The following is a 22,697-nucleotide window of genomic DNA, read 5'->3' on the forward strand; positions in this document are numbered from 1 at the left end:
TAAAGACATATTGACAGAACCACAAGTAGACAGAGAAGCGGCTACAGACCTTATCTGTAAAGAGATCCCTAGAATAATAACAGAAGAACAAAATATGGCATTGATGAGGGCTGCCACTCTAGAGGAAGTAGAGGAAATTGTGAAGGGTATGAAGAAAAACAAAGCGCCAGGACCAGATGGATATACAACGGAGTTTTATCAAGCAGGCTGGCATTTTCTTGGACAAGAGATACTGGAGGCAGTAGAGGAATCTCACATAAAACAGAAGGTATGGCCGGGTCTCAATTCTACTTTCCTTACTTTGATTCCTAAAAATGCCAATTTTGAAACTGCCCAGGGTTTTCGACCAATTTCCCTTTGCAATGTAATTTACAAAATAATCGCTACTCTGATGGCTAAAAGATTAAAACCCATCCTCCCTAGCATTATCTCACCGGAGCAAACCGACTTTGTGGAGGGAAGGTAAATTCTTGATGGATTAGTAGTCACCCAGGAAGCGATCCATTCACTAAAACAGAAAAAACAGAGAGAGATGATGATAAAGTTAGATTTGTCCAAAGCTTACGATCGCTTAAACTAGAAATATATCAAGGCAATTCTTGTGGGCTTCGGATTTAGCAGTAGATGGATAGACTGGGTTTATAATATAATATTAACTCCTATTTTCTCTATCATGTTAAATGGGGTGCCAACATCAACCTTCAATGCCACTAGAGGAATAAGACAGGGGGACCCTATATCCCCTTTCTTATTTATACTGGCTGCGGAGGGTCTGGGAAGGTATTTCAAAAAAGAACTGAGGGAAAGGAAAATTAAAGGATTAAGGCTATGGGGAAACAATTTGCCCATCACCCACCAGCAGTTCGTGGATGACATCATGCTCTTCTGTGAAGTTTCAATAAAGGAGGTAAGGGGCGTTAAAAGGATCTTGGACTTGTTTATGGAGGCATCAGGTATGGAAATAAACAAAGAGAAATCATGCACCTTCATCTTCAACACTCCAGACACGATCAAAGCTCATTTAACCAGAACGCTAGGATTCAGACATGGTGAACTACCAACAAAGTACCTGGGGAATCAACTAGATATAAACCCTACAAGAATAGCAAACTGGCAGCAAGTCATAGAAAAGCTCAAGAATAGACTTGCAAGTTGGTCTTTTAGATCGCTGAACATAGCAGGAAGATTGGTATTACTGAAATCAGTTCTTCAATCTATACCAATTTACCCTCTATCAATCATGGTTGTCCCCAAAGGGGTTTGCACTAAAATGAAGGAAATCTTTGGAAAATTCATATGGGGAGGGCCAAAACAACAGAGGAAATGGGCACTAGTTTCATGGAAAAGCTTGATAAAAATAAAAGAACAAAGTTCTAGGAGCGAAGCTGTGGTGGAGGTGGATGAGAGGAGGAAATGACTTATGGAAGAGAATATGGACACAGAAATATAATATGCTCGCAACAACGGTAGGCATCCTCAGAGTAGAAGAAACCCCAAAAGGATCTACAATATGGGAATTGGCAAGCCATAGTAGAAACATCATAAACAATTATGCATTCTGGGAAATAAGAGGAGGAGGTACAACTATATTTTGGGAGGAGGAATGGCAACAGAGAGACAAAATGGTCAGTATACAAGCCCTGCAAAGCATACATCAAAAGGCAGTAAGGGAGGGGCGAGAATACGTAAGAGATTATTGGAAAGAAGGGGAGCCAAATGGGATATGGAGAACATGGAGAAAACCAGAAGAATGGGATGAAAATATAGATCAAGAGCAGCAAGGAATATATATAAAAGAATTGGAGTCAAGGAAAATCAAAGCCAGACTAGGACCGGATATTCTTAGATGGGGAAAATCCACAAGAGGGGCCTTCACAGTCAAAGAAGCTTATTATTTAACAACCCACCAGGAGAGGGAGGGAGAAACCTTAGACTGGGAAATAATTTGGAATAGTAAGTGGTGGCCGAAGATAGCTATATTTTCTTGGCTAGTTGGAAAAGAAAGGATCCTGACGTGGGATAAGATACAGAAAAGAGGTTTCTTGGGACCCCCGAGATGCAGCCTTTGCAAACTGGGGAACGAAACCCAGGAACACATTCTGAACTCCTGTCCATTTGCTCAGCATCAATGGGAAGAGATCAGAAGCCTCTTCAGAAAATCAAATAGAGATCCCAGTGACATTAAAAAGACCATCTTTCAATGGGGTAAGGGACAATTCTCATGCAAGGTTGTAAGGAGAACTTGGAATCTAGCCATAGGATTTGTGATATGGCTTCTTTGGAAGGAAAGAAACCGAAGGATTTTCTTAGACAAGACCAATACTCCAGAAAAGATTTGGAGAGGAATTCAAAACTCAATTAGAGAGACCGTTCTGGCAGAGACCTGGGAGGAGGAAGATTGGAAAGCGAACCCTGAAGAAGGAAGAATCTTAGCAAAACTAAATATGGAATTCGGCATGGTGTATCCTAGAAAAGAAAAAAACAACGATCCCAGACTCAGAGTCCAGAACAGTTCAGGTATCCTGGGCGAAATTTCATTAAATTGAATTTTGATGGGGCTTCCAAAGGGAACCCAGGGCCGGCAGGTTTTGGAGGCATCTTTAGAGACAGTGAGAGACGCACAAGATGGGTGTATGCAGAATGGGGAGGCGTAATGACCAACAATGAAGCAGAACTGTGGGTTGTTTATCAGGGTCTAAGGATAGCAGTAAGGAATGGCTACACAAATCTGGAAATTGAAGGTGACTCACAGATAGTAGTGGAAATGCTACGAAATCTCAACAATGGGAAAGACTGGGAGCAAGTAGCAAGAAGTTGGAGGACGGTAGGGATCGTTCAAGACTTGGCTGAAATTTTAAAGAGAATCGAATGAAAAATCATTAACCACATCAGGAGAAAAGGAAACAAAGCTACAGACTACCTTGCAAACTGGGGATGCAAAGAACAGGGGGAAGGGTCGACAGCAGCTGGCCAACAATAAAGAATAAACCGGGATGGGATGAACTCACTACAATAATCACTCAGGACCATAATGGAACCACAACACAATAAAAAAGATCGCCAAAGACCCCTGATCGGGGTGATAATGGCAACGATCAGGGAAATTAATACGAAACGGGTGAGGGATGATGATGAGGCAAATGGGATTTGGATAATGATGAAGGGAGACAGAAAGATCAGCAGAAAGGATATTATTCCAAGGAGGATTTGTGATGAAGTAATGAAAGACGAAGTTGGTGGAGGTAATGCTGCAGAGATTGGACGTGGGTACGATGGCACAGAAGGAGGACGAAGGGAGGTGGGTGGTCATGAAAATGGTAGGTGGCAGAAGAATCGGGAGAAGAGAAAGGAGGAGAAATAGCGGAGGAGAAATCATAAAGGAGGGAGGTGAGGTAAAGGAAGGAGTCCATTTAACGAAACTGCAGAGAGTTCGCAAAGAGACAGGGTGGTGAAAACTTTAGTTAGGTCCATAGAAAGGCATAGGAGGTAGAGAAAACAACTAGGCAGCACCGAAAGGAGGAAACAAATGGCTACAAGGAGAAGAATGAGAAATGAAGTGGACGAGGAGAGAAGAGGCCGGAAAAGCCCACAAAAGAAAGGGAAAAGAATCGATGCTGGGGAAACTATAGAGCAGTATCAGAAAATTCAGGACAAGATTGAGGATGAAGTGGAAATGTTTGATTCTGACCACGATAGATCTGAGCAACCAAGAAAGAGTGTATGGAAGGATGAGAGGCAATCAAAGGACAAACCACAGGAAGAAAGGAAGTATGGAGATAGGAGAGGCAAAGGGCGAGAGGAGGGAGGCGACTTCGGGAGCACTTCGGGTATGAAAGGTCTGGGAGGCAGAGGAAACTATGTGACTAGAGGAAGAGCAGGATGGGGATGAGGCCGACGCAGTAGAGGAAGAGGATGGTCGGAAGGGAAACGGGAGGAATGTGAACCATTACCGGCAAGAAGATATAGAAAAACGTTGAAGAAGAGGATACAGTTCGCAGAGCAAGCCTACAGTGAAAACACTAATGAGGATATCAGAAGAATAATACAGCAATTGGAGGAAGAAGCGACTCAGGGTCAGTCAGGATCAGAAATGGAAGATTGGGAATACCTGCTACCGGATCCAGGGAATACTAGAGGACGCATGACACTGTATAAACAAGCCTTGCATGTATACTGGGTTATGAAAAGGTTGTTGGCTAAGGCTATGGAGTAGGTTGCCATGGAGATGGTTGATTGGCCCAGGGAATTCCTAATTTGAAGAAAGAAATGCAGAACATTCAGGTCCTTGATAATGTAGGAAAAAAACTGGAAGAGATACAGCAGCAGATAAAGAAGATCAATCCGGGAATAAAGAAAGAATATGATCAGCAAGAAGCCATGGCTGGTTAATATCTGGAGATATGTATATGCTTTCCATAGTTTTTTGAATGCCGGTGGATAGGTTTTGGTTTCAGTATCAGTTTATAATGCAAATAAGAATCAGTAGTAATCTTTTTGAATGTTTAGTTTACTTAGCCTGGACAAGAAGACTTAGTATTTTTTGTTTTTGGATGGCTGTCAAAAACTTAAGGTGGCCAACAGACCCAGTTTCCCTTCAGGGCGGGTTGAGGCCACCATGAAAATGTACTAGTTTCAATTCGAATTAATGGAAAAAGTATGGTCCCTCCTTAGCTTACAAAAAAAAAAAAAAACTATCGCAAAACAATGAACCTTTAAAAATAACGGAAAACACTATCGAGAGAGAAAAACATGAAGAAAAAGAGAAAACAGAGCCTATCGGAGGTCAAAAGAACAATGCACAGGTGCCGTTGGATCTAATCGATCAACGATCTAGATCCGATCTGCATATCACAATCGGCGGTGGCAAGCGAAGGTTATCGGAGGTGGCCCTATGAAAGTTGTGACAATGATCAACGTGAGTCAACGAGGACCGTCAATCAAGCATGCATATCGACGGGCCAGGTTAACTCGCGATATCGCATCGGCAAAACACAAAGGGAAAGGCTTACGAAGGTCCGAAGACCATGTGATATGTGATTGCAATATATCACATCACATTATCACATCAGAGCGATACAAAGGAGCGCGACTAATACACTTGCGACTTGCGATAGCCGGACCCTATGAGGTTATGGATGAATTTTAATATATTTTGAGTTCCAGAAATAGGGTTTTTATATGTATTTCGCATTTTCGTTAAATAAATAAAATACAAAGGGAATGCGGCCAATGCGATATGGTCGGACCTGAAAGGTCTTATGAATGCAATATTATAGTATTTGAAGTCCGATATGGGGGAATTTGTCGGGTTTTCCTTCGTATTTGTGGTTTTCTTCTATAAACCCAAATACGAAGAAAACCATGAATAAGTGATTTGCGATAGTGATTTAAAGTTGGACCCAAGTTTTTAAGAGTTTTCTGAGTTTTTCAGAGTTTTTAGTGTATTTCTCTGTGTAAACAGAAAAACATGTTCTCAAGGATTTCGACTGCACCGATGGTCCCTTCTATTGCAGAACAGGTGGCCACCTTCCTTGAAGATGTTAAAAAATGATTGTTTAACACTCAGAGGGGATTTGAGTGGACAGAGGCGGGAGCTAGACAGCCCAAAGGGGAGAATGAACAAACAAACACCGATTGGCTTAAAAGCCATTGAATGACAAAGACAAGGCAGGTAGTGTTGAGACAGAGAGAAGATAGAGACAAAAAGCGAGAGGGAGAGTCTGTGTACTCAGAGAAACTTGAGGGATTCAAGTAAACTCCTACTATTTCGTATCTGTTGTGTTGAGACTCAAATTGAGCTCAGTTTGTAAAACTCTGCTCTTGAAGACATAATAGAGAGGTGACCACTGAAGGCTAGACCAGGAGACATAGCCTAGGAGTTTTCGGTGAACTTCTTGATTATTTTGCTATGTTATCTGTGTATTTCTATTATGTTTCTCTAACTGCTCATTTTCTATATTATTCGCAATCTTATCGATTCATTGCACCAAGTGATATAGGAAAATCCATGCACATGAGTCTATAATACCTTAAAAGAAACCTAAGATCGCATTTTCAAATCAAGTGGTATCAGAGCTTTAGGTTTGCTAAGGTTAGACAAGCTTGTGCTGGATTTTTGTATGCTAACTAGGTCAAAGCTAAAACATGGAAAATGAGAAATTTTTGAGGCTAATCTAGAGATTGGGAGAGTATATTCTCACAGGAGAATGGCAGAAGAAACTCCACGAGAATCATAAGCCCAATTCATGGAAAGTTTTATTCTCATGTGAGCCATGGTGGAAGAGATGTATCGAGAGTTTAAGAAAGTTCAAGGTGAAAACACTTCAGCACCTCAACCAGATAAAGGAGCAGAGGAACCTCTTCTAGTTTCCCATCCAGAAGGCAAAGGAAAAGAATAGAGACCTTCTCCACCATCTACTCCAGCATCACCATCCTCATCATCTTCTTCACATAAAACTAGCCCTGAAAAGAAAAAGAAGAAAACATCTTTGATTAAATTAGATGTGAAATTTGATTTGCCAATTTATGATGGAGAATTAAATGCAGAAAAGATAGATAACTGGATTAGACAAATTGATGTATATTGCAGGGTGCAGAACATTGATTTAGAAAGGAGAAAGATTCAACTGGCTAGCCTTCGCCTTGGAGGAACTGCACTAGTGTGGTGGGAAGGCAAGACACAAGTTGATCTAAAGAGACATGGTAAAAAATTTTCTACCTGGAATGAATTTGTTTTTGCCATTAAAAAACAATTCTATCCAGTAGCTTATATGTAGCAAGCAATGATGAGTTGGAAAACTCTTCGCCAATTAAAGGGCTAAAGTGTACAAAGTTATACCCAAGAATTTAGAAAAAGAGTTTTAACTCTAGGAATTTCTCTAGACTCACCTGAAACTTTGTTGAAGTATATAGGTGGCCTGCATAGCTATTTGAAGCACACCATTCTCATGTTTAATCCCACTTCCTAAATGATGTATCAGTCCAGCCTACACATCTAGAAGCTAGAGGCAAGAATGTGAACCCAGAGATTGGGGGATCATCAAAACCCTCTTCAAGCAAGAACAAGGAAAGGAAGAAGCTGAAATGGAAGGAGAGGAAGACAAGCACTGTACAGAAAGACAAACCTTCATGCACTCACAACAAGAAGGATGGGCACGATAATGAACACTGCTGGTCTTTTCATCCGGAGCTGAAACCTAAGAAGTTCGGTGGTAAGAAGAAGAAGGCGGATGTTGCTATTCAGAAAGACTTGGGGTCAGACTCAGGTGATGAAACAACAGTCATAGCCACAGGTATAAAAGGTAAAAAATTTGAAGCATCTACAAGTAATTATGCACAATCTATTGATAATGAAGATAATGAGAGGAAAAAACATGAGCTTTTTCATATTATAGTTATTTCCAAGCACCAAAAGATTGATACTTTATTTGATAGTGGATCACAAATAAACTTGATTTCTAAAACAATTGTAAAGAAGTTGGGCTTACTAACAATGCCGCACAAGAAGCCATATCCATTAGGTTGGGTATGTGATAAGGCAAAGCTACAAGTGACCATACAATGTAAACTTAGGTTTGCTATTGGGTCAACATTTGTAGATGAGGTTGAGTTAGATATAGTTCCCTTGAATATATGTGGCATTGTTTTAGGAAGTCCTTGTATGATAGAAAAGCCATTTTCTATAGGGCTGAAAATAAGTATCAACTCACTAAAGTTGGAATAAAATATATTGTAAGAGCTCATAAACTCAAAAATAACTATTCTCTCATAAACTCAAGGTAAATGAAAAGAATTGTAAATTCATGCAAGAAATTTTTACTAATGGTTGTAAAGGAAAATAACCCTGATAAAACCAATGTATTTGAAGGTTGTGATGCTAAACAGAAAGTTGATTTAGATAAATTTGTTTCAGAATATGATATCCTATTTCAAGAACCTAAAGGTCTGCCACCCAAAAGCGAAATAGTACATGATATTCATTTGTAGCAAGATGCTCCATTACCTAACATCGGAATGTAGAGGTTATCCACTTTAGAGAATGCAGAGATCAAGAAGCAGGTATAGGAGCCGCTTGATAAAGGGTTTATAAGACCAAGCACATCACCATGTGGATCTCTAATTGTACTGGTGAGAAAGAAAGATGGTTCGTGGAGGATGTGAATTGATTACAGAGCACTGAATAAAATAACGATCAAGAATCATTATCCTCTTCCTCGCATTGATGATCTATTAGATCAGTTGAAAGAGGCAGTGTACTTTTCCAAGTTAGACTTGCATAGTGGCTATCATCATGTCAGAGTTGTAGAACAAGGTGCATGGAAGACTTATTTAAAAACAAAGCAAGGGCTGTATGAATGGCTGGTTATGCCTTTTGGCTCAAATAATACTCCTGCCACTTTCATGAGAGTTATGAATGATGTACTCAGACCTTTTATTGATGATTTTGTAATTGTATATTTAGATGAAATTCTTCTTTTTAGCAAAACATGGGAAGAACATCTGAAGCATGTAAAGCAGAATTTAAATGTTTTGAAAAGAGAAAATATCTATGTGAAGTTATCAAAATGTGAATTTGGAGAAACATCTTTAAATTATTTGGATCATATTGTAGGGTGTGGTGAATTGAAGATAGATCCCTCTAAGGTTGAAGTCATTGTGAATTGGCCTAAACCCAAATCTGCTACAAAAGTTAGGAGTTTCCTAGGAGCAAGACAATATTGGAGAAAGTTTATTGCTAACTTTTCCTTGATTGAAGCTCCCTTACATGCTTTAACAGGATTGAACAAGGTGTTTTAGTGGGGAGGAAAATAGCAGAAAGCCTTCGATACCTTAAAGGAAAAAATTAGTACAGCACCAGTACTAGCACTGCCAGATCTTCAACGACCATTTGAGATTGAAACAGATGCCAGTGACTATGACATGGGAGCAGTGTTGATGCAACACGGTAAACCCATATGCTATCATTCTGAGACATTTAATTATGTAGTAGTTAATTATCCCACATATGATAAATAATTGTATGCATTAGTACAGAGTGTGAAAAAGTGGAAACATTACCTAATGGGAAAAGAAACAATCATCCATACAGATCATCAACCACTTCAATATTTGCACTCACAAACTAAATTGCAGCAATCAAGACACTATAGGTGGATGGGTTTTCTACAGCAATTTCATCTTGTCATCAGATATAAGAAGGCCATACACAATAAGGTTTCAGATATGTTGTCCAGACCAATCATAAATGCATCTACTATACTTAAGCATAACTCAGTAATGCATGAAAGCTACATTGAACAATATGCTCAAGACATAGATTTTAAAGATGTATATGCAACTTTAAGTCATGGCAAACAAGTAGAAGAATTGGATTATTATGTTAAGGACCAACTCTTGTATCGTTTGGGAAGGTTTTGCATTCCAAAAATTGAAAGAGGTAACATAATCCGAGAAGCACATACTTCTCTAATATCAGGTCATTTTGGTGTAAGTAAAACAGTTGCATAGCTGCAAAGATTCTGCTATTGGCCAAGAATGCATGAGACAGTTCCTAGATATATCAAAGGGTGTACTATGTGTGCTACAAGCAAGCCCAGTAATAGAAAATTAGGGTTGTACACTCCACTTCCAGTTCCTTCTCGTCCTTGGGAAAGTGTTTCCATGGACTTTGTTGGGGGATTGCCAAAATCTAGAAAAGGTCATGATTATTTATATGTTATTGTGGATAGGTTTAGCAAAATGTGTATTTTGATACCTTGTAACAAGCAGGTTACAGCTGAATAAACAATGAAATTGTTCTTTCAGCATGCACGGGTTCATTTTGGGTTACCCACTTCTATTGTATCTGATCGAGATTCTTGATTTGTTGGGAAGTTTTGTTCAAGTCTGTGGGAATTGATGGACACTAGATTTAAGAAAAGCATAGAATTTCATCCACAAACAGATGGCCAAACAGAGGTAGTCAATAGGATAGTGATCCAGTTGCTCAAGGGCTATTGCAGCAAGCATCCCAAGCTTTGGGATGTGTTAGCTCTGCTATACAAAAGGATTAAAAAGTGGATCCAAAACACTATCAAAGGCTGCAAATACACTTAAAATCATGCCAAAGGATCCATTGTTGCTGTTGAAATCTTCAAATTTTGATTAAAAGCCGTCCACCGATCGAATTGGTTGCAAAAGAAAAAGCTCTTGGGAAAGCAAAAATATGCTATCGGGAGGCAAAGACACTCCAAAACCATGCAAAAAACCCGAATTATAGGCTTAAAGGTCCAAATGAACCGCAGGCGTTCGATCTAGGCGATCAACGCTCCAGATCGCATCGATGGATATGGCATCGACGCTTCACCAAGGATCGGGGCACAAGACATCACCGATGAGCGATTGCCGATATCACATCGGCGAGTTGTAATGGAGGACTTACAAAGAGGTCTCGGCTTTTATATTTTGCGATGAGCAATCGCCGATATCGCATCGCCGCTTTCAAAGGGGGAAGGGCCCTTCGCACATATATATTTGTGACCTGATGGGTCGGACCCAATGGCATTATGAATGATTTCTGTTAAAATTTCAAATCCGTGCTAAAGCCGTTTTCAATGGTTTTGGGCGCATTTTCTTTATATAACGAAATATAAGAAAATATAAAGGAAGCCTGGGCAGGTGCCGATTGTGATGAGTCTCGGATCCAAAAGGGTTCGAAAGTAAAATATATATATATTGTTCAAGTCCGCCAAAGCCATTTTTCATGATTTTGTAGCAGTTTTATGTGTATTTTAAAATATAAAGAAACAGAGGATTGGCCGGTTAAGATATGCATTGCAACCCGAAAGGCGGACCTGATAGATGATTGAACCATGCCTGAACCTTTTAAAGTCCAAATTGAAGTAGTAATGGGCGGGAATACTCAGTTTGTGAGCGTTTTCACTGTTTATAAGCAAAACAGTCATGATTGAGCCATTTTATTGTTCGGCGACTGCATTTAATCAACACTATGGCCGAGGAGGAAGCAGGACACCGCCAATCAAGTCAGAGCATTCAATGGGTATGGATTCATTTGTATTTCACGCCACCTGCTCAAAGGAGGACCTCAGAGCACCAGAGAAGGTCAAATCCATTTACAACACAGCCAAATTTGTATCAGAGGCCCATTTCTAAATGTAAATGTGGTTGGTGACCATTTATTGGCTCCTCCACGCATGTTTAGCAGAGATATTTTGTAATGTAACACCATATATACCCAGAACAAAGATGTAATTAGGTTGATGAGTGTTAGATGAAAGTTACCTTGCTGTAAGGTTCAACTTCTGGAGACTGTAACTACCTTGTAACCTGCAGCGTCTGGTCTTCATTTCCAGCTAATACAAGCTTCTTTTGCTGTTAATTGCTCACTTTCCACTTCTCTTTCTTGTTCCAGGCTGTGCCTATTTGCATTGATTCATGTTCTGTTAATGTTTAGCATTAGAGGGGCTATCATCCCACCTCTGTGTTAGGATTTAGCCGTATCATTGAATGTGCATGCAGGTTTCTGTTGTTTCAATACCAAAGAGCTGTCATCCTGTCTGGGTATTAGATAATAGATTTACAGACCTCCTAACTGGTTGCAGCCGGCCATCACAGGGTCCTGTGCATCTGCTGGTGTGGTCAGTTTTCTCCATTATCACCTTATCCTCAAACTGTGAGTAGTTGGTGGTTAAAAGCCTTGTAGTCTGGGGGTGTTCACCCATGTCTGGGGTCAATCATAGTAGAAGTGGTTATCTGGCTTGAATATGCAGCATTTGTTTCATTCATCCATCATTTATCCAACATATTTGTTGAGTTTGTAATGTTCCCGAGCATCACTGATTTACAACCTAGGTGAGTTTCTTGGGGTGATAACATTAATTAGCGTCGTTGTCGGGGAGAAGAGAATCGAAGCTCAACTTCACTGGGAGACGACATAGCTTCAAGCTTTGATGACAGACAAGGTTTGAACATAGATTTTGGTTGTGATCATCTGTCTGGCAACTCCACTGGAGGAAGGCCATCCTTTGGCGACTCCAAATTGAAGTTCTGGCGCAGCTGCTGAAGCATGCACAAAGATATCTTCAGAATATCAGCTGAACCATTGCCCGATCCTGAGAAGATCGTTCAGTAGAAGAAAATGTCGCAATAGGGAGCACCAGGATCAGGTAAGCCTCAAAGGTTCCATGTATCTCTGTTAGTGAATGTCACCTTCAGAGATTCATTCAGCTCCTTACCCATTCAGTTCCCTTTCAAACCTCAGTTGAAAGAAGATTTCCATGTTGTCCATCATATTCCTCTGTTTCTGTCATCCTTTTCATTGATTAATTCCTCTCAGCCTACCAGTATTCTTTCATATACCTCAGTCATGGCAAGCCAGCAAGCTCCCACAAAAATAGAAAGAATCATTGCTACTAGGTATAGACCTCTGGTCTTTCCTGTTCCTCTAAATGCCATGCCTGCAGGAGATTATCAGGAATACATGCCAAAGTTTACTGGTACAGAAGGAGTATCAGCTGAGGAGCACCTCTAATCCTTTTATAACTTTGCTGATAACTTGGATATCTATGAAGAGGATGTATGGATGAGGATTTTTGTCCAAAGCCTATAGGGCAATGCTAAAAAGTGGTTCAATGAACTAGCCCCTAAGTCTATTGCAGACATTGAGGCCCTAGATGATGTGTTTTTAAAGTACTGGGGGGATAAGGAAGATCTTCTCTATGATAATACTGAGTCTGGAAACTCGCAGAGGGATGGGCTCTCATCATCATTAGATCATGAGATCGACGAAATGGCCAGGATGATAGAGCTATTGGCCTTTGAAATTTCTAGGTTAAGAGCTGAGCAGTATTCAGAAGAAGAGCTATACGAAGAAGAGGGGGAGGCCCATGGTTTGGAAGGTGTTCCTTTCCTAACCAGAGCTGCATGTGAAAATGCAGTATCCAGAGGCACTGCTCATGAGTTTGTTGTACCTGCAGAACAACAAGCTCATCAGCAGAAACAGTCAGCAGCAGGTCCTACCATCCTCAAAGAACCTGAACCTGAAGCCAGCACTTCTTCTCCTGGCTATATGCAAATTAGCCAGCCTGCTTTCATCCCCTGCCCAGTGATCAAGAAGGGAGAAGAAGACTCCCCATCATCTTATGTTTCTCTGCCTGCTCCAGTGACAATCCCTCATAGTTTCCCCTTGAACACTGAGGCAGGAGAAGATTCAATGCTCAAGACTGATACTGATCACTTCAGTCTTGATATTCTGATGCCTGCTCAGATGGCCAACACTCGGAATGAAAGGGCAGCTTACCAGATGGCAGAAGAAGAAAATGCACAGTCATGGGACTCCTCCTTGGAAGAGGGCTGTTCAAACAAAGATTCAGGAGCAAATGTTATCTCTGTGTCCCCTGCACAAGAAAACAATGATGCATCTTTCATATTTATTTTGCAGGCCACAGAAGATAAAAATAGGTACACAACATTCATAGCTATCCAGCAGGTGTTCAAAGGCTCCTCTGAACAGCATCCAAGGAGAAAAATACGCAGAAGGGAAGCGAAATATGATCCCTATCTACCTATCAAGCTCAAATGTCCCAAACTGTTTGAGGTAGGGGATCAAATAAATCTTGTCCTGCTGATCTATGATGAACCGGGTTGAGAGTAGGAGAAACAATTTTGGTGGCCCAGCAAATGGGAAAATTTTGAAGATTACATTTTCAGGCTTTAATGTTTGTAATTAAGTTCTTTTACAGTTTTATGTTGTATGCTTAGTTGACTCCATGCCCAATGGAAATTAGGCAAATGCTTTTTAAGATTGTTTTGTAGGAAGGCATTGGTCTGTAGTTCTTGAGACCTCACAGGGAGGATCTCATCCCCAGAAGGAGCCAGTGTTAGCTCTGCTATACAAAGGGATTAGAAAGTGGATCCAAAACACTCTCAAAGGCTGCAAATACACTTAAAATCATGCCAAAGGATCCATTATTGCTGTTGAAATCTTCAAATTTTGATTAAAAGTTGTCCACCGATCGAATTGGTTGCAAAAGAAAAAGCCCTTGGGAAAGCAAAAATACACTATCAGGAGGCAAAGACACTCAAAAACCATGCAAAAAACCCGAATTACAGGCTTAAAGGTCCAAATGAACCGCAGTCATTCGATCTGGCCGATCAACAGTCCAGATCTCATCGGCGGATATGGCATCGGCGCTTCACTAAGGATCAGGGCACAAGACATCGTCGATGAGCGATCGCCGATATCGCATCGGCGAGTTGCAATGGAGGACTTACAAAGAGGTCTGGGCTTTTATATTTTGCGATGAGCGATCGCCGATATTGCATCGACGTATCGCATCGGTGGTTTCAAAGGGGGTAGGGCCCTTCGCACATATATATTTGTGACCCAGTGGGTCGGACCCGAGGGCATTATGAATGATTTCTGTTAAAATTTCAAATCCGTGCTAAAGCCGTTTTCAATGGTTTTGGACGCATTTTCTTTATATAACGAAATATAAGAAAATATAAAGGAAGCCTGGGCAGGTGCCAATTGCGATGAGTCTCGGATCCAAAAGGGTTCGGAAGTAAAATATATATATTGTTCAAGTCCACCAAAGCCATTTTTCATGATTTTGCAGCAGTTTTATGTGTATTTTCAAATATAAAGAAACATAGGATTGGCCGGTTAAGATATGCATTGCAACCCAAAAGGCGGACCCGATAGATGATTGAACCATGCCTGAACCTTTTAAAGTCCAAATTGAAGCAGTAATGGGCGGGAATACTCAGTTTGGCAGCGTTTTCACTGTTTATAAGCAAAACAGTCATGATTGAGCCATTTTATTGTTCGGCGACTGCATTTAATCAACAGTATGGCCGAGGAGGAAGCAGGACATCGCCAATCAAGTCAGAGCATTCAATGGCTATGGTTTCATTTGTATTTCACGCCATCTGCTCAAAGGAGGACCTCAGAGCGCCAGAGAAGGTCAAATACATTTACAACACAGCCAGATTTGTATCAGAGGCCCATTTCTGAATGTAAATGTGGTTGGTGACCATTTATTGGCTCCTCCGCGCATGTTTAACAGAGATATTTTGTAATGTAACACCATATATACCTAGAACAGAGATGTAATCAGGTTGATGAGTGTTAGATGAAAGTTACCTTGCTGTAAGGTTCAACTTCTGGAGACTGTAACTACCTTGTAACCTGCAGCGTCTGGTCTTCATTTCCAGCCAATACAAGCTTCTTTTACTGTTAATTGCTCACTTTCCACTTCTCTTTCTTGTTCCAGGCTGTGCCTGTTTGCATTGATTCATGTTATGTTAATGTTTAGCATTAGAGGGGCTATCATCCCACCTCTGTGTTAGGATTTAGCTGTATCATTGAATGTGCATGCAGGTTTCTATTGTTTCAATACCAGAGAGCTGTCATCATGTCTGGGTATTAGATAATAGATTTACAGACCTCCTAACTGGTTGCAGACGGCCATCACAGGGTCTTGTGCATCTGTTGGTGTGGTCAGTTTTCTCCATTATCACCTTATCCTCAAATTGTGAGTAGTTGGTGGTTAAAAGCCTTGTAGTCTCGGGGTGTTCACCCATGTCTCGGGTCAATTATAGTAGAAGTGGTTATCTGGCTTGAATATGCAGCATTTGTTTCATTCATCCATCATTTATCCAACATATTTGTTGAGTTTGTAATGTTCCGAGCATCACTAATTTACAACCTAGGTGAGTTTCTTGGGGTGATAACAGGATGAACATTTGTCTTATGTGCAACATGCTTACAACCATGCCAAGTACTCTTCTACTCAGAGATCGCCTTTTGAGACTTGTTTTGGTTTTACAACAAAGTCTCCCTTGGATTTTGTCTTTGGAAGAGACATAGAAGTTGATGGACACAGTGATGTGGACAAAGCAACCAAGTTCGTTGAACAGATCCAAGAAATTCACCAGGCAGTGCGGGAACAACTGGAAAGAAGCCAGGCCAAGTACAAGGCAAGGCATGATAAGCATCAAATTGAGCATAGCTTCCAAGTTGGTGATCAAGTTTGGCTGTACATTAGCAAAGACAGAATTCAAGGTGAAGGTAAGAAGTTGAAGCCAATAAGATATCGGCCTTTCAAGATACTTGAGAAAATTGGTGAAAATGCTTTTCGCCTTGATTTGCCAGCTTATATGCATATCTATTAAGTTGTTATTGCAGAAAACTTGAGACTATTTGAACCTTCATTGATTGAAGATCACGAAGAGGAAAGTCGGTTGCCTTCTATTGATGATCTGTTGCCTGAATATCTCAATGAGTTGCACGAAGAAATAGTGCTAAACAGAAAGGTGAGACTACGCGCAGAGGGGATGTTGAGTACCTCAGAATCGGACTCAAAGGTTCAAAACCAAGCAGTGCACGATGGATAGAGATTGGACAAATGAGGAAGCAGCATCCTCACTTGATCAATGCTTAAAAACCAACTTTTGGTGGTCCAAAAGCTTTTCAGTGGGAAGGTGTGATCCAAAATGGATCCAAAAAAACCCCTTTAAGCCTTCAAAAATAAAAAACTACCACAAAAGGATGAACCTTTAAAAAGGGCGGAAAACACCATCGGGAGAGAAAAACATGAAGAAAAAGAGAAAACAGAGCCTATCGAAGGTCAAAAGAACGATGCATAGGAGACGTCAGATCTGGTCGATCAATGGTCCAAATCCTATTGGCATATTGCAATCGGTGATGGCAAGCAAAGGTTATCAGAGGCGGCCCTATGAAAGTTACGACAGTAATCAGCACGAGTCAACGAGGACCATCAATCAGGTGCGCATATTGACGGCCCAGGTTAACTCGTGATATCGCATTGAAAAAACACAAAGGGAAAGGCTTACGGAGGCCCAAAGACCGTGCGATATGCAATTGTAATATATCACATCGCATTATCACATCAGAGCCATACAAAGGAGTGGGGCCGATACACTTGCGACTTGTGATAGCCAGACTCGACGGGGTTATGGATGAATTTTAATATATTTTGAGTTCCGGAAACATGGTTTTTCTATGTATTTCGCATTTTCGTTAAATAAATGAAATACAAAGGGAATGCACCCAATGCGATATGGCCGGACCCGAAAGGGTTTATGAATGCAATATTATAGTATTTGAAGTCTGATATGGGGGCATTTGTTAGGTTTTCCTTTGTATTTGGGGTTTTTCGCTATAAACCCAAATACAAAGAAAACCACGACTAAGCGATTTGCGATAGCGATTTAAAGCCAGACCCGATGGAATTTAGGGTGGAGTTGATAAATATTGAAGTCTGATAGAAAGATTTTTCCAAGTTTTTTAGAGTTTTTAGTGTATTTCTCTGTGTAAACAGATAAACATGTTCCCGGGGATTTTGACTGCACCGATGGTCCCTTCCGTTGTAGAACAGGTGGCCACCTTCCCTGAAGACATTAAAAAATGATTGTTTAAAGCTCACAGTGGATTTTAGCAGACAGAGGCCAAGAGCCATAGAGCCCGAAGGGGAAAACAAACAGACAAATACTGATTGGCTTTAAAGCCACTGAATGACAGAGACAGGGAAGGTAGCGCTGAGACAGAGAGAAGACAGAGACAAAAAGTGAGAGGGAGAGTCTGTGTACTCAGAGAGACTTGAGGGATTCAAGTAAACTCTTGTTGTTTTGTATCTGTTGTGTTGAGACTCAAATTGAGCTCAATTTGTAAAACTCTGCTCTTGAAGACATAATAGAGAGGTCACCACTTAAGATTGGACCAGGAAACGTAGCCCAGGAATTTTGGGTGAACTCCTCGATTATTTTGCTGTGTTATGTGTGTATGTCTATTATGTTTCTCTAACTGCGCATTTTCTATATTATTCGCAATCTTATCGATCCGTTGCACCAAGTGATATAGGAAAATCCATGCACATGAGTATGTAATACCTTAAAAGTAATCTAAGATCTCATTTTCATATCAGTATATAATAGTTTGATGAATATGTTTTCCTATTATCATATATGGTTTCATACATTAACAAAACATTCACCAAGACTTCATGATGTTTTATTATTCAGTGAAAGATTTGCCATGAATTTATAAAATAATATAATCTGGTGAGAGATTCACCAAATAAATTATATATACATATTATATTATTGATGAAATTGCCTCCCATTTTTCTTATGTATCATGGGGATTCGCCCATTTATTATACAAATAAATTTACGGTGGTTCTTAAAATTTTCCCGGGGGTTTATGTACCTTGGATTTACTATTAATCCTTTGGGTTTAATATTAATCCCTTGGGTTTATAATTCCTTTGGATTTTATTGAGATAAGGGTTCATATTATTAGAGCATAATATTGTTCATAGGGTTTATAATATTAATATGGGTTTAATGTAAATCCCTTCATGGTCAACTATGGTCAAATGTCACATTGTGACAAAGGTTGTCCCAATATGAAAATCAACCATGGCTAACCATTGTCAACTCTCATCAACCATTGTCAATCATGGTCAACCATGGTCCAACGTCGCATTGCGAGAAAGATTGTCTCATAATGAAAATAAATCATGGTAAACCATGGTCACGTTGTGTGAAATATTGTGTCATGGTGCAATGTCACATTATGACAACGATGGTCTACCATGGTTAGCGATGGTCCAACGTTGCATTGTTACAAATATTGTGTCAATATGAAAATTTACCATGGTAAACTATGTTTATTTTAGGGTTTATAATATTTATGTTAGGGTTTATAATATTTATTAGCAATGGTCTAATGTCATATTCTCACAAATATTGTCTCAATATGAAAATCAACCATGGTCAATCATATTCCAATGTCACATTGTGACAAAGATTGTCTCAATATGAAAATCAACTATGGTCAACCATGGTCCAACGTCATAGTGACAAACCTTGTCTCAATAAGAAAAACGACAATGGTAAACCATGTTTATTTTAGGGTTTATAATATTTATCATAGGCTTTATATATCTTGGGTTTATAATAGTAATCCCTTGGGTTTAATATTATTGCATTAGGCTTTTAGTATTAATCCATTGGTTTTAATATTCAATTGGGTTTATAATATCAATCCCTTGGGTTTATTAATATGAGGGTTCATATTCCTAAGGTATAATATTATTCATGGGGTTTATAATATTAATCCTCAGGTTCAACATAAATCTGTTGGGTTTATAATATTAATCCTTGGGTTCAATATAAATCCATTGGGTTTATAACCATGATCAACCATGTTCCAAATTCACATTGTGATCAAAGAATATCTCAATATGAAAATCAACCATGGTCCAACGTCATATTATGAGAAAGATTGTCTCAATATGAAAATCAATGATGGAGGACCATGGTCAACCATAGTCCAATGTTTCATTGTGACAAAGATTATCAATATGAATATTGACCATGGTCAACCATTGTCAACCAAGGTTGAATGGCACATTGTGACAAAGATTGTCTCAATATGAAAATCAAACATGGTCAATTATGGTCAACCATGGTCTAACGTCACATTGTGACAAAGATTGTCTCAATATGAAAATCAACCATGGTCAACCATGTTTATTTTAGGGTTTATAGTATTCATCTTAAGCTTTATATACCTTGGATTTATAATATGAATCCCTTCGGTTTAAATCCCCTGGGGCTTTAGTATTAACCCCTTGGCTTTAAATCCCTTGGGGTTTTAGTATTAACCCCTTGTGTTTATAATATCAATCTATTTGGTTTATTATTCTAAGGGTGATATTCCTAGCATATAATATTATTCATAGTGTCTATAATATTATCATGGTCAACCACGGTCAACCATTTTCCAATGTCACATTGTGACAAAGATTTTCTCAACGTGAAAATCATCCATGGTCCAACATCGCATTGTTATAAAGATTGTCTCAATATGAAAATCAGTGATGGTAAACCATGGTCCAATGTCGCATTACAACAAATATTGTCTCAATATGAATATCAACCATGGTCAACCATTATCAACAATTGTCAACCATGGTCCAATGTCACATTACGAAAAAGATGGTCTCAATATGAATATCAACCATAGTAAACCATTATCAACAATCATCAACCATGATCCAATGTCACATTGTGACACATATTGTTTCAATATGAAAATCAAACATGGTCAACTATGATCAAACATGGTCTAACATCACATTGTGAGAAATATTGTGTCAATATGAAAATCAATCATGGTGAACCTTCGTCAACCATGTTTATTTTAGGTTTATAATATTTATCTTAGGGTTTATATACCTTGGGTTTATAATATTAATCCCTTGGGTTTATTATTCTAAGGGTTGATATACCGGGCATATAATATGATTCATAGGGTCTATACTATTAATCCTTGGGTTTAATATAAATCCCTTGGGTTTATAAGCATGGTCAACCATGGTCAACATTATGAAAAAGATTGTCGTAATATGAAAATCAACCATTTTCAACCATCATCAATTGTCAATTATTGTTAATGATGGTCACTCATGGTCAAGCATGGTCCAATGTCACATTGTGACAAAGATTGTCTCAATATGAAAATCAACGATGCTCAACCATGATCAAACATCGCATTGTGACAAAGATTGTCTCAGTATAAAAATAAACCATGGTCAACCATGTTTATTTTAGGGTTTACAATATATATCTTAGGGTTTGTATACCTTGGGTTTAATATTATTCCCTTTTTTATAATCCCTTGGGGTTTTCGTATTAATCCCTTGGGTTTATAATATCAATCCTTTGGGTTTATTAATCTAAGGGTTCATATTCCTAGGGTACACTATTATTCATAGGATTTATAATATTGATCCCTAGGTTTTATATAGATTCCTCGAGTTTATAATTATGGTCAACAATGGTCCAACATCACATGGTGAAAACGATTGTCTCAATACAAAAATCAACAATGGTAAACCATGGTTAACGATACTTAATTTAAGGTTTATCATATTAAAAAAACAATATCTATATTTTTAGTAAATAATAGTAATGATCAATTTATTATTAAATATTAATTAATTAATTATATTAATTATCAAGTAATTAATTATTTAATAGTATAAATGTATTAATAAATTGCTATTTCATTTTTAATTTATTTTTTATTATATGGATGAATTAATTATTATTAATATAATTTTTATTTTCTATATTCAAGCTTCTGTGATCCATAATGAATTAAGCAAAGTCTTTCGGTAGAAATCACATAAGAGAAATTTTTGGCCGACGTGTTTCAAACCAACAAGTGTGGTTCATCATCAAGACAAGATGAAGAGGCAAACCATGGCAAAGGCTTAAATAGGGAGCAATGTAGAGACATAATTTCCAAGTAACAACTATATTTGAACAACAATATTTAAATTATGATATTAATTTATTGATATATTAAAAAAATTATTATTAAGTAACGACTACATTAAACGGCTAGTTTTTGAAAAAGAATATTTAAATAATGATATTAATTTATTAATTTATTAAAATATAATAGGTAACGACTATATTAAATGACTATTTAAAAAAAATAATATTTAAATTAATTTATTAAAATAAATAAATAATATAGATATATATATATATATATATAGATATATAGATATGGGGCTGAGGCCCATTAAACAAATAACAGAAATACTAACAGGAGTTAAGAATGAATAGGATGATAAAATACATAAAAACTGGAAGGATCAAGAAAATAAACTCTAATGAAGAATAAATCAACAACAAATACTATAAAAAGGATACCAATACCTACATAGGTAAAAAAACAAACAAAATAAATCCTAGAAAGAAGCCTAAAAAACTAAGAGGACAAGACAGGGACCCAACTTCTACTAATATTCCAACCAGCATCTCTATTCAAATTATTGGGTCTTTTTCCAATTTCTAGCGCCTCCCTCAATTTACAATGACGGAAATGACTAACCCTAGCAATGACTTGGGTCTCCATAATGAAAATGTGATGTCTATATTTATCTGCATTCTCCGGTAAAGCAAAGGAGTGGGTTCTTCCATGCTTGATGCCAGCAACATGCTCACTAATCCTTTGACTAATCAAGTGACCAGTCTCACCAATGTAAGGAGTCCCACAAGAGCACGGGATAACATAAACACCCTTCATATTCTTGGGGTCCACTAGGTCTTTTACAGATCTAAGGGAGCTCTGAATGGTATTTAAAGTCCTAAAGGTTGAAACCACCTTATGCTTCCTTAGGATCCTTGCAATCTTATCAGTGGTCCCTTGGATAAAAGGAAGATGAACACCAGAAAATCGATCCTTGGTATCTTTCATAGCACTAGGACATTTTTTAGCTCTGAGGAAAGCCTTAGTACATTAGTGTCTACTGTACCCATTATTAAAGAAAACACTTAGGAGATGTGCTTTCTCTTCATTGAGATGGTTTTCATTAGAAACACTTAAAGCTCTAGTCGCTAAGGTGTTGAGAACACCAAGCTTTACAGCGAGGAAATGATGAGAATTAGCATGAAGATATTGTTCCATATGAGTTTTCTTACGAAATATCTGATGAGAAAAAGAGCCATCATCATTCCTTGAGAGGAGGATGTGAAGGAGGGGCAGACTACCATTACATTCAAATTCCATGGTGAACATTATAGTACTAGATTGATTGTTAAGATGGAGGAAAAATACTTCAAACTTTTCTTTACCATGGGACTAGATGACACAA

At 38.6% G+C, this 22,697-nt stretch overlaps 1 protein-coding gene across 1 annotated transcript in view; it reads left to right on the plus strand.

The window, feature by feature from the left end:
• Positions 1–4,266: 4,266 nt before the first annotated feature.
• The window catches only part of LOC149233804 (uncharacterized), a 190,257-nt gene continuing 171,826 nt past the window's right edge, over positions 4,267–22,697 (plus strand). The window contains exons 1-2 of the mRNA XM_089382299.1: positions 4,267–4,384; positions 12,657–13,378. Coding sequence (XP_089238425.1) covers positions 4,267–4,384; positions 12,657–13,378 — 840 coding nt within the window. The remainder of the gene's footprint in view (positions 4,385–12,656; positions 13,379–22,697) is intronic.

The sequence above is a fragment of the Pinus tabuliformis genome, chromosome J (assembly GCF_031772625.1).
Source record: "Pinus tabuliformis cultivar Carrire ecotype Pingquan chromosome J, CPIR1, whole genome shotgun sequence".
NCBI classification, from domain to species: Eukaryota; Viridiplantae; Streptophyta; class Pinopsida; order Pinales; family Pinaceae; genus Pinus; species Pinus tabuliformis.